This window comes from Periplaneta americana, chromosome 14 (assembly GCF_040183065.1).
Source record: "Periplaneta americana isolate PAMFEO1 chromosome 14, P.americana_PAMFEO1_priV1, whole genome shotgun sequence".
Classification (NCBI taxonomy): domain Eukaryota; kingdom Metazoa; phylum Arthropoda; class Insecta; order Blattodea; family Blattidae; genus Periplaneta; species Periplaneta americana.
Window position 1 is genome coordinate 39451237 of NC_091130.1, and position 12552 is coordinate 39463788.

The 12552-nt window shown below is 35.5% G+C and overlaps 2 protein-coding genes across 10 annotated transcripts in view; one reads left to right on the plus strand and one right to left on the minus strand.

Annotated features, from left to right (window-relative positions):
* Positions 1–8854, minus strand: part of LOC138713258 (probable ATP-dependent RNA helicase DDX20) — a 27545-nt gene extending 18691 nt beyond the window's left edge. Inside the window, exons 1-3 of one of the 6 annotated variants that reach the window (XM_069845203.1) lie at positions 8477–8854; positions 6094–6293; positions 1994–2167 (exon numbers count right to left, since the gene is read on the minus strand). In XM_069845203.1, the coding sequence (XP_069701304.1) occupies positions 1994–2167; positions 6094–6280 (361 nt within the window). In that variant the 5' untranslated portion in view covers positions 6281–6293; positions 8477–8854. The other 5 variants (XM_069845201.1, XM_069845199.1, XM_069845200.1 and 2 more) reach the window with 5 other exon arrangements.
* Positions 7033–11237, plus strand: LOC138713259 (U5 small nuclear ribonucleoprotein TSSC4). 4 transcript variants are annotated; one of them, XR_011335812.1, is made up of 3 exons: positions 7033–7153; positions 7372–8183; positions 11035–11237. XR_011335812.1 is itself a non-coding variant. In XM_069845205.1 (3 exons), exons 1-2 carry the CDS (start codon positions 7033–7035, stop codon positions 8103–8105), a joined length of 855 nt encoding a protein of 284 aa, XP_069701306.1. In that variant the 3' UTR covers positions 8106–8111; positions 11035–11237. The 4 variants fall into 4 exon arrangements, 3 of the variants coding, with proteins under 3 accessions (XP_069701306.1, XP_069701307.1, XP_069701308.1); XM_069845205.1 differs by having other exon boundaries at positions 7372–8111; XM_069845206.1 differs by having other exon boundaries at positions 7109–7261; positions 7372–8111.
* The last annotated feature ends 1315 nt before the right edge of the window (positions 11238–12552 follow it).

Below are 12552 nucleotides of genomic sequence, written 5' to 3' on the forward strand. Positions count from 1 at the left end.
CTCACCAAAGTCTCCTGGATACTGAAGAAAGACATGATCGACTGTTCACATCAATGAGGTTAAGATGAAAAGTGATAGTGCAGACGAATAATAAAACTAGAGACTTAATTTAAATTTTCGCCAAAAAGAAAGAGAATGAAAATTATTTGGGTATTGAAATGGTTAATTACAATTTCAACATGCAACTTTGATTAAAAGTATAATAAATAACGTACATAAATTAATAATTAAAAAATATATATATATATTTTTAGATGAGAGTCCCCAGTACACGACATTGAATCAGCAGAATTCTTGCCTTCCATATTTTTTGTCATCTTTTTATAGAAAATTATCGAAATTCTAGTTTCTACAATTAGAATTAGCTGCGAAACGATAATAATTAAGCATCCTGTTCTTAGCAAAGATGATCACAGTTATAGCATCTCTGGATTTAGTACATAACGATCCCTGAAAGCGTTCCAACAGCGTCCAGTCCAGTTTCAATTCCATAGCAGATGCTCAACTAGTGCATAAGATGGTGCAGGAACCATACGTGAACTGATCCATGAACCTCTTGTTGGAATGAACCTATTGTTTATAATATATGTTGTGCAGATATTTTTATTAGTCTAAATCTAGATTACAATTAGTGGTTCTGATATAATGTCATGTCGTTCAAATTGGGTTATTTCAATAGTAAACACAAGAACTGAGGACATCCAAACTGGCAAAAGTACTCGTCTTCATAAGATTACTAAAGTAAACAATTAATTATTTGATTGTATTGGGATTGTTGTTGATGGATTACAATAAATTTATATTTAAATCATAATAAGCAGACACTATTGAAGATGATAAATTAAAGAATGCCCTTTAACGTAATACAATTATGTCATTACTAATAAATAATGTAGCGAGATATTGTGTGTTTTATTTCAGCAATCGTTTCCTAAACCTAAAAATCTGTCATACACAAAATGAAATAAAATTAATTTTAACTAAGATTAAAAACTGTAGACTGAAAATTTCAAACTAATCATGACCATGACTAATACAGAGCATTCGCCTACAGGAAAGCAGCCTGCCTGCGGTGTCGCTTGCGGGAATCGTCTATCCGTAAGTTCCGCTTTCTATACTATACTCTGTAGGGTTTTAATTTTAAAAATTTAGCAGCAGTAAAGAATGATGTTTTTGAAACACTAACTTCCTTTGAAACACATCTTAGAGATTTATTAGGACAGCGTGTAAATAATGCACTGATTTCATCAATTATTTCTTCTGTCAATACTCTTTGTTTTCACTTAAGAATTGTAGCATTTAGTGAACCTGTTGTCCTTAATTTGTTAACAAGACATCTGTTTCTCTACCCAGAATTGGAGCACCCAGATATTTCACTTCAAATTGCCTATGCACCTCTCTACACGACTCTGTTTACACATATGCATCATACATAAAAAAAACTCTGTTTAAACGTGAATTTTGCGTTTTGCATTGTTGAAAAAGTTTTACACACACGCTGAATATTTAAGCAACTGTGTCAAGAAACTGCACTGTACGTGTTAAATACTGCAACAGCTGGCTCTCAACTGATAACTTGTCGACCTTGATTGTCGAGCGTGTCTCAACAACTGCATGCACAAAGCAGCGTATCACTACATGCCACTTTCCTGACCACAGCCGTAGGCAAACGCTCTGTATAATTCTGTAGCTTAAGTCATTAAATTTAAGAAAATTATAAAGTGATTTCAAATCAGTTTAATTAATTTAATGTATAATAGAATGATAAAACGTGACAACACCTCCCTCATCAACCCATTGGAGGGGGAGAGGAAAGGGGGAATCCCATGTTTGCCCTGGGTGATACAAAGCCTAGTTGTGGCAATGCTTGTGTTCCACTGTCTGAATCCTGTATGAACTAGCTTTTTCTGTTTCCCGGCATAGACCTACCTTCCCAACTCTAGGAACTTCGTACCAAATTTTCATTAAACAATAATTTAAAATCTAAGCATACCTTTCATCTCACTGCCCACACTTTCTATAACGTGCTTTATCTGAACAGCTATTTCACGGGTAGGAGCCAGAATGAGGACTTGTAAACTTCTACTCTGGAGAAGCAGCATTTCCAGAGCTATTATAGTAAAGACACAAGTCTTCCCTGTTCCGGACTTAGCCTGCACTATCAGATCTGGAAAAGAAAACAATACAGTAGTTCATTACATTTAATTCTCATCATTATCCAACCTTGTCCAAAAAAGAATTGTAGTAGTCAGTTTGCTACCTCTGCTAAATGTATAAGAGGTCTCCACCTAGGGTTGCCAAGGTTTGAGATGGTAAATATTCTTTGACTGTTAAGAGCCTATGTTGAAAGAATTTGCAAGCAGACAACTAATTACCAGTGTACACACCTAGCAAAAGACAATACTTGTGCTTCTGTGTTTTACCTAACTGTAAATAAATCATTATCGTATAGTCGCGACGCTGTTATTCCCGGCGTGATTCTTCCTCTTTGCTTACGTCTTAGGAAGTCAAGGCTCTATAAAGTCTAGGTAGGTAGGTAGTATCTTTCGTTGCCGAGCTACCAGACAAGGGATCTATTCACCACACCGTTAAACATTATCATGTCGTAGCTCCTATGATAATAAATAAAACGCACTGTAATTCAGCAAATAATCGAGCAGCAAATAACGTCCTCGTGTGCTTTCTGCGAACACCAGCGAAAGAGCCAAAATGGCGGGCGATTATATTAAGTATTTATCCAGCCTTAGGAAAAGCCTAACATCTTCATCAGCGAATCACAAGATGCACACGTTTAAATGTAGCCGACCTGCAACGTGATTGGCTGCCGGAAATTAGAGCGACAGGACTATAGCTCTTACAGTTTCCATGCAATAAGCATTCCAAATTTTGCACCCTTTGGAACATCTGGAATTCTGTATGGCACAAAGGGTGTAGTTCTAACACAGTCTAGTATATACAGTCACGAAGCTCAATAAGTAGTAAATATATTTTTTTTTTATTCCAATGCCACCAGGTTGTCTTTCGACATTTCTGGTCTTCTCTCCTGGCCATGGCTTAGTTGTAACCCACTTCTGAGGTTGGGGCGCCTGGAAGGCGGAGTTACATTACCCCGATGATGTGATAGGATGATTATGATAATGTGGTGCCAGGAGAGGTCTTAAATCTAAACTTAACCTAAATTCCAGATCATGGACGAACACAGGAATAATCCCCTTTAAGGAAAAATTCCTGTGCTCTAACCGGGAATCGAACCCGAGACCTCATGAACTATAGCCAGAAGCTCTGACCACTAGACCATATGGCTGGTCACGTAGTAAATATGCATCCATAGATAGTTGCTAACCACTAGGATTGCTAATGTCACCTCATTACAGACAATGCGAAATAGTATGGCACAGTCTGTTGTTCCTAGCACCCTCACAACTCCAGCTTCGTGACTGTATACACTAGACTGTGGTTCTAAGCCAAAAGTAATCATTGAAACAAACAAAAAGAAAATAGTAGAACAAGTTTATAGCCTAATGGGAAGGAAGATGATGCCACAGCAATGAAACACTTCATTACAGGCACACAAGTGACATGATTAAGTAAACGCTTGACATCATTTGGCTAAACCAGGGAATAGGGATTATAAAGAATGGACACTTCGCGTCGGTACCTTTGATGTAGCCGGACTGATTTCAATGACCTTCAAGCCAGCTAGAGCGTCAGATTCTGCTTTCTCCCTAGAGTTGGCGCTGACATCACACCAGCTAGAAGTCGACACAGCGGAAATATAACAGACAGAACTAATACATCTAGGTACATTATGTACTCAAATAAAATAAATTGGATCTATAAAATAATAAATCCTTCATTAACTGCAATGTCTAGACTCTAGAGTTCCTTTATAATGAGAGGTGAGACGTTGACCCCAACAACAATTAAAATATGTAATGATTTGATAGCACTGAAAATGGAAAAACAAAACTCTTATAAGAAGTAAAACCATATACCTATATTATATTATATTATATACAAATATTAAACGAATTCGATACTTAATTTTATAATGTATTATATTATTTTATAATATAATGTATTATATCTGAAATATAAAATATTATTATTACAACTAGTTTGTCACTGAGAAATAAGGAAAAGCTGTTAACTTGAATTTATTTGAAGCAAAGCGTTACTGGATTATGCAATAAGGTAGGCGATGTTTGGATCCTGTGCATCAACTCTATTCTCAATTATTATCTTAGCGTATGCTCGATTACACTACCTCTAGCGCTTGAAAGTGGAACTAGCCACTGGCGCACAGAGAAACAAAACACAGGAAAATTCGCTCAGTGTCCATTCTTTATAATCCCTATTCGCTGGCTAAACTAGCGAATAAGTCACTTCCCTTCATACCCCGCTTATACACCAACTGTTATACAGCTCTTTCTTCAGTCATACCAACATAACTTAGGAGACATTACGAAAGTTTCACGTTAGTGTTCAGTTGTGGCAAAAAAAAAAGACCAACTCTTGTAGCTGATTTCAGAGCCTTGTTCACTCCAGAGCACGATAGACTGGTAACTAAGACTTTCGTGGTTCGAATTCTACCTGGGAAGGAAACTCTTTTTGTTCCTTATTCAAATTTATCTTTTCGATTGCTGGTAGAATTCATGTTCTGGGAATAAGTTAATTAAGTAGTATAATATCACTGCAATCTAAAAGTATTGGGAATAAATTTGAATAAGGAACAAAAAAAGTTTGTTTCCCAGGCAGGATTCGAACCACGAAAGTCTTAGTTACCAGTCTATCGTGCTCTGAGTGAACAAGGCTCTGAAATCAGCTACAAGGGTCGGTCCGGTTTTTTTTTTTGCCACTACTGTACATTCGGATTTTTTTTATAAATGATGATATCATGATATGCACCTTTTGTATGCCTTGCATTTGAATCTGGGACAAGTTAGGTTAATTTAGGCTTTTGGTATGCCTTGCATATACGAATCTGTGACAGGTTAAGTTAAATTAGGTTGGTTTAAGGCTTTTCTTATGCCTTTCAAATACTAACCAGTAACAGGTTGGTTAGACTTTTGGTATTCCTTGTGTATACTCAAAATAGTCTAATAATGTGCTCTTTTTTGCTGTCCGTCTTCCTTTGGTAACACTATTGTAAAAATTTACCGTTGGGTTTGCTTAGCTTAGAAGACATCAAGGCCCTCTATCCCGGGAGTCTACAAAAAGATTTGGCTGGTAATTTTTTGTTAGTGATGTTCTCAATACTGGTCAGTGAGACGCTACTGTAAAAAAGGATGTACAAACGAAGTTACATTACGAAAATTGTGTGTTTTTTTATTATTGTTTTATTTCGCTATTTTTCTGTGCTTATTCCATTTATACAAGTTATGCGTTCTTCACATTACACCGTATCATGTGTTTTATATCCCTGTGTTTCCTTCTTTCACTAGAAACCACAACATATTCACCTCCATTACGACATATCTCTCACTTCAAAGGTAATTTATTAAATTTTCCAACTATTTTTCTCTCTCCAAATACATATCTATACAATCCTTACATTTTCAACTATATATCCACAAAAAATTCCTTATAAATTCAACAATTTTCATTTTCAAAATCACCAGAATTACCTGTGCATCAATTTATCCCATTAAAAAAAATTATGGTTTATTTAACGATGCTCGCAACTGCCGAGATTATATCAGCGTCGCCAATATGCCGGAATTTTGTCCCGCATGAGTTCTTTTGCATGCCAGTAAATGTACTGACATGAGTCTGTTGCATTTAAGCACATTTAAATGTCATCAACCTGGGCCGAGATCGAACCCGCAACCTCGAGCACAGAAGGTCAGTGCTATACCAACTGCGCTACCCAGGCCGACTTTATCCCATTTATCATCCAGCAATTATGAGATGTCGAATGCAATGAATACTCATCACTTATCTACTGCAAGTTTTGTTTATGATATGAGTTCATGTAAGAGTAACACAGAGTAATTGTTCGAAATAAAAAGAAATAAGGAGCGTATTATTAAAATTAAATCATGTAGGCCTACAATGCATATATATACTTAACCTCAACAAGAGTATTCTTACCAAATCCACATCTCCCAAGTGGTATTGCCTTAAGCTGAATGGGTGATGGTTTCCTGAATCCACTCCTGTGAAGACCCTTCAATGTTAGGTCTGACAACAGCATTCCAGCGAAATCTATATCTTCATTGACGAACACATCGTTTGTTCGGGGCTTATCTTCCAACTTATGAGCTGTCTGATGGGCCATTGTTAATTACGACCTTCAAATAAAAGAAAATGCATGTGAATATCAATTCAAGTTAACAAATGAATCATTATTCAATTCACAACATTATACATAGCCTACCAGTACATCGTAATATGCAACTCATTATGTATTACTCCATTTTTAAGTGTGTACGACCACTTTGTCACTGAATTCAACGGCAAGATTTTAAAACTACATAGACCGAATACCTAATTTGTTACAGATAGGCCTACAAGTCTAACAAGAAATAGTAATTCGTACGGCATATTACTTCCGTCTTGGCCTGTATGTACATTTCTATATCATTGAACATTTTAATCTATAATAATTTGGTTAATCCCATCCTGAACTGGCCGAATGAAACTGTGTATCGTACGTCTGAAGTTCAACAACATAACCTCATAATGTTAAAACATTTTGCAACCATAATTACTTACCGGTTTAGTGAATTTACAGTTACCGGTATAAATTTATAATAATAATAATTGTTAAGATTTTATCCGATCAATCTGACCTTACATCTTCACACTCATACATAATATTATCATAAGAAAAAGAGACCAGAGAGTACACGGCGGGTGACTTTTGCTTACTGGTATACCTTGCTTACTCTATTTCACAGCTTATTCCAAACCCATTCATACTATTACACATACGTTTACAGTGTTTACACCATAATCACATTTAAATTAGAATAACGTGATCGTTGTGATCAGTTATCAGATGTATAAAATCCTACATCATAATATGAAATGATCAAATCAGCTGACATTAATGCCCGCGCTTTAAGTAATCGAGATATTCTCGACAATCGACGGTGTCGAACTCGCAACAGCGATTCCAATTCCAAACTTCAACTCCTGAAAACTCGAAGTAGGTTTTTAGCTGTAAATTGCAGTAAAGTGCGGTTTTAAACAAAATTTGTGATTATTATTGTTATGTTAGCGTATACAGATTTCTGTTTTTAAAGCGTGACATCCAGTAAGTAAGATAATTTAAAAAGAATTCTGCCAAGTATTTTAGTACAATCTATACATAGCCTCTATTATTTCTGATTTATTTACATTTACAGTATTTCGATTTATTCCTAGATTTCGACATGGTTGGTTATGAGGACCCAACATTTTTCGTCAAGAGTGGAGACGGAGGTTTTGCAGACCGACAGAAGAACATTTTCGACAAACTAACAGTGGTCGAAAAGGAAACGAATGAACGACAACAAGCACTAGGCCTTCAGAGTGCTGGGATGTGTACGTCTGTTGGAAATAGTAGGCCTATGCCTTCCCGTAAAAGATGCAGATCTGAGATGAAACAGTTTAGAGGAAAAGAGAGCATATTCAAAAAACCAGATGCACCACCTCCTCGATTTAAAAATAGGGATGTCCCAGACTATCATAGAAATCCCCACAAATGGGTTAAGTATAGTTTAGGAGATGTATCACCAGATGACATGTCTGAAAAGAGCAATACGGCAGCAGCACTTACCTTTCTCAGAGAGATTGAAGAACGTAAAAATCAACAAAAAATGGAAGTTGATAGTGAACCGATTCACATCACCTTCAAACCCAAAGATAAAACCAAGATTTTCTCTCAACACGATTCATCTGTAAATATTGTGAGTCCATTGACAAGTGATGTACGCACAACAGATGTGGATGAAAAGCCGCACTTCCGAAGTTCAAAATTAATAATGCCGGAATATGTCGTTGGTATGACTAAGAAGAAGAAGGAGAAGAAACGTGAGAAAGTTGATACACCTGAAACAGTCACATCACAAATAAAACTTCAACATTTAACGGATGAAGATGATGGCGAAGGCGAATAATGAGAAGTGAGCACGTTGTGTATATTAATAAATGTTAAGTCCCGGTACACCATTATGTAACATTTTTCAATTACCGAGGTTTGTAAAATGAGGGTTTTATAATAAGTTTGCGTATGATTTTGTAATTGAATCACACATCATTCAAAGCTTCAAATTATTACGCTATATCAGAATGATCTTTTTACAGTTAACAATGTTACATTTTAATGCAAAGTGAAGAACAGCTATAGATAGTAATCCACAGTAATAAGTGGGCTACTTTAAACCGCCACAAATTAAGTACACGGTAAAATACTAATATAATAAATACTCGGTGAAGTTTTATTAATGTACTGCCAGTATAGGAAATTAGAAACAGACACTGAAAATACCTTAGTTTTGTAGTGTGGAGTAGTAGAAACTCGATGTGATACTGGGAGAGCTGTGGTCATACCCAACCCGCCCTAAATAGGTTCTTTACTTATATAGGAAAATCGTCGTACTTGAAGGAAGAAGGCGGCCATATTTCATCGTTGTGACGTTATTTGAGGTGGAGTGGAAGAATGATTGCAATGTCGCCAACTGTGGTAACCATATTATCTTACACACCTAACAAAACCTAACCTAACGTGCTACACTCCTATTGTAACATTCCTAACGTTTAGCACATCTGTTGTAACATTCCTCAGTTTCATTTCGTTTGCCGATATTGACATCCCTGCTATACCTGTACCATATCGTCTGCTGGAATTCTGAGTCCATCTAGTGAAAGTGAAGTGAAACTGCGACTCTGTTAATTACGTTTCCGAAGTTGTTTCTGTGCTATCTGCAAGAATTATTGTGTCATTGTAGTGATAATTGCATTTATATTGTACAATAAAAATTGAAATGTGTCGTGGCTGAGATAAAAGTTTCTAAATTGATTTCCAGCGCCACAATCCCAGTGATAAACGTGCGAATAGTCGTTAGAAGTCCGTTGGAAGTGGCAGTAGGGTACTAGAACTTGACCAAATACTCCATTTATTGTTGTTTAGGCAGCTGTCCGAAGACAAGTTGAAACTTCAGGTGAAGGTTACTTAAGTTATGAACAGACACTAGAGAAAATTGTTAAAATACCTTGAAAATGCCTAGGATTTATAATCTGGATGTGATCACTGAGAGAGCTGTATGCCCACCCAGCCCATCCCAAAAACAGAGGCTGCCTTATGTACTAAATTCGTCGTGCGTGAATGAAAACCATCGCCATATTTCCTGAATGTGACGTAATTTGTCAGAGGAATTAACGGGGTTTTAAGTGTCCCCAACACCTAATCTAACCTAACCTAATCTCTCACTACATACTGTCGGTGACTCAGAAGAAATCGAGAGCGGACTGAGGAAGGGATGTGAACAGATAACGTACGACAACACGTGCAATATTTGTACTGCAGTAAGTGGAAACATTAGATCTCCTTCTGTTCAACTTAGCTTTAATTTCCATGCGCATTGTTACTCATATTTCCTGCACGAGTAACAACCTGGTTACTGGGATGCTTATCTGAGCGATGTTTATAACAGCAATAGTCAAGAAGGTCACATTCTTTCCACTCGTCTTCTCCTGAGTAACGGACTACCTAACCTAACTTAACCTAACCTGTCACATAATACACACCTAATCTAACCTGACTTGTCACATAATACTACACACCTGCAATAACATTCCTCACGTTTAGTATCATTTCGTTTGCAAATGTTTTCTCCTTGGTGTACATTGTGTCGGGAACCATCTAGTGGAAGAAGTGGAACGTGATGATGGGGACTCTGTCTCCATTCTTCAAATTAATTTAGTGCGTTAAGTGTGTTTTGTGCATTAATCAGTGTGTTAATGCAGTGATAATTTCATTATAGCCTATATATTATATAAGTTGTATATAGAAATGTGATTTGGCTGTGATAAAAGTGTTGAAAACAGGTTTATAGCACCACATTGGCAGTGATAAAAGTGTGCAATATTCCTTCAGTTGCGGGTGGATGCTGTATCTTGAATGAACCTCATAGGTGCCACCAATGAGGCATCACTCATGAGGCAACTAAGCCAGGAGATAATAGTGTAGGGTGGCCAGTTCCTTTCCCCCCTCACTGTATACATCGCTGACAAATAACGTAGGCTATTTCACTAATCAGACTGAAGATTACTCCATTTGTACATAGGTATTGTACTTCTGGCATAGGGAAAATACTCGTCTAAATTAAGTGCTTGGGAAGTTCAGAAGTTCAGGTGATTTTAGAAGTGAAAATTGTTACAGATTTATGAATGATTTTTTTAAAGTGAAGTTTAATATTCTGGAGCCAGAGCATTATTTCGACACCATGTCACTCATTGGCTCATTGCGTCCTTAAATCTTATTAAGGGGAGATTAACTATTCTATACCACCAATGTCAAATTTGTTTTTTAATCAAAGTAATAGACATACATCATTTAATATGCGTCAAATTCGTTACTGTATTGTTGCCAATATGTGTATAAAATTTCATCATTCTATCATTTATGAGAAAATGTGAAATTTGCATAAAAAACAAAATAAAATCAACATTATTTTAAAAATTCAATTTTTTTACAACTTGTATTTCTTGATCAAGTATTTCTCACTTTGCATAGAAACGTTGTATCTTTATCTGTAAATATTTCATTATGATATCTTCATTAGTTCCTGAGATAAAGGGTCATTAAAGAAGCAAATTGGCGGTATAATGTAGTTAATCTTTCCTTAAGCATTTGACTGTCAACAGTTCACATTGTAATATATGTCAGTCACGTGATTTTAGTCTCATGTATAGCTCATCCACTTTTTATCACCTAAAATTGCTTTCGATTCACAGTCCCAGTTTTAGGTACAAAATTCTGTATAACAACTAATATAATTAGTCATTACATTATTTCTTTGTAATTATTTATGTTTTATTTTGCAGTTAACCATTTGATGGAAGATTGCAGCCAGGAATCAGAAGATATTAAGAAATATTTTCTGAAAAGAAAATTGTGTATATTTAAAGTATATGTATATACTTATTGTAATTTTCATTAATTATTCTTCCTAATAATGTACTTTGTATTGTTTATTTTGTAGTGGTAAATATTCAAAATAAATAGGTTGGTTTTTTATGTTACTGAATTGAGATTTTTTCCATCACAAATAATAAATACTCCCATTGCATTCTTTATTAATCAGCATGACCACTATGGAGAGAGACAACAAACTCCCAGTGGATGAGAACTGAATTGAATTCCTGGAGGGGATGCACTATGATTCAATACTGCTATCTAGAAGATCTATTGAACTTATCGAGTTAGTTGCTTTCCTAACCCACATTGGCTGACTACACTAAAGTTTTCTGCATATCATTTAGGGTAACTTTGTACCAGTTCCCAATTTTACTAGATTTAATTCCACATTTTTTAAGCATGATATCTTTGGACAGAAGTCATCTCCTAGGATCTCTATGCCTGCCTTTTTATCTATTATGTCCGGTCCCTGAAAAATATTTAAGACTCCATGAGGTTAAATATTGCATTGTTTATAGTAGCTGGTTTATAAACGATTTTCAACTTTATATTGTAAGTATATAATTTTATCTTACCGTTACAATTATTGTAAATATTAATGCTTATCCTCTCTTTTTTAAATACGATAATAACCTCGTGACGTACATAATCCTATGTCTTGTAAATTATAAAATTAATCCGACAGTGCTGTTTTGGTTTGATTCCAGGATTATTTTGTACCGCTAAAAAGTTTGCATGATAACATTGATTCTGTTATAAGCATTTAAATTTGATTATAAATAAACATAGGCCTAATGCATTTATTAAATAACATGAGACAATTATTACATAAAATTAATATCAATATATAATAATAATAATAATAATAATAACTGCCTCCCATTGGAGGTAGCCCAGAAGGACTTGGTATACTCTCCTACATGAATTTTACAATATTAAATGTTTACATAAATTTTGTAAAAAGAAAATTGAAGTAAACATATATGAATTATATAGTGAAGGAAAAAAAAAAATTAAACAGAGTGAATATGATGACTCAGAATTTGGCAAGAGTGTTTCAAAACTGAAGTTATGATGTCAGCAGTAAGTGTCTGTGGTAGTTCGAAAGTCTTCCTGAAGCTTTCAAAGAACTTGGGAATCACACCACGAGCTCCAATAAGACGACCAATCACCTCAATGTCTTCAAGCTGGTATTTTGCTTTGAAGTAATCAACTGTTGGCAGATAAATGTTGATCTTTTCTTTATTGACATCCTCCGGCTGGCTACTCCCCGTTTCAATCTTTATGGTAGAATCAATTACATATCCTTTCTTGGTAGTCTGGGAATATGCTATGATGTCAGTACATATAGAGGAGCCAGTAGTAGCAAGGTAAAAAACTTCCTCTTCTACTATCGAAGACTTTTTTTCTTAAAGCAGTTGCAA

Bases quoted from the DNA above. Each gene is read 5' to 3' on its own strand.
- LOC138713259 (XM_069845205.1), top strand. From the start codon at position 7,033: ATGATCAAATCAGCTGACATTAATGCCCGCGCTTTAAGTAATCGAGAT. The intron at 7,154-7,371 runs GTAGGTTTTTAG...ATTTATTCCTAG, and splicing joins TCAACTCCTGAAAACTCGAA to ATTTCGACATGGTTGGTTAT.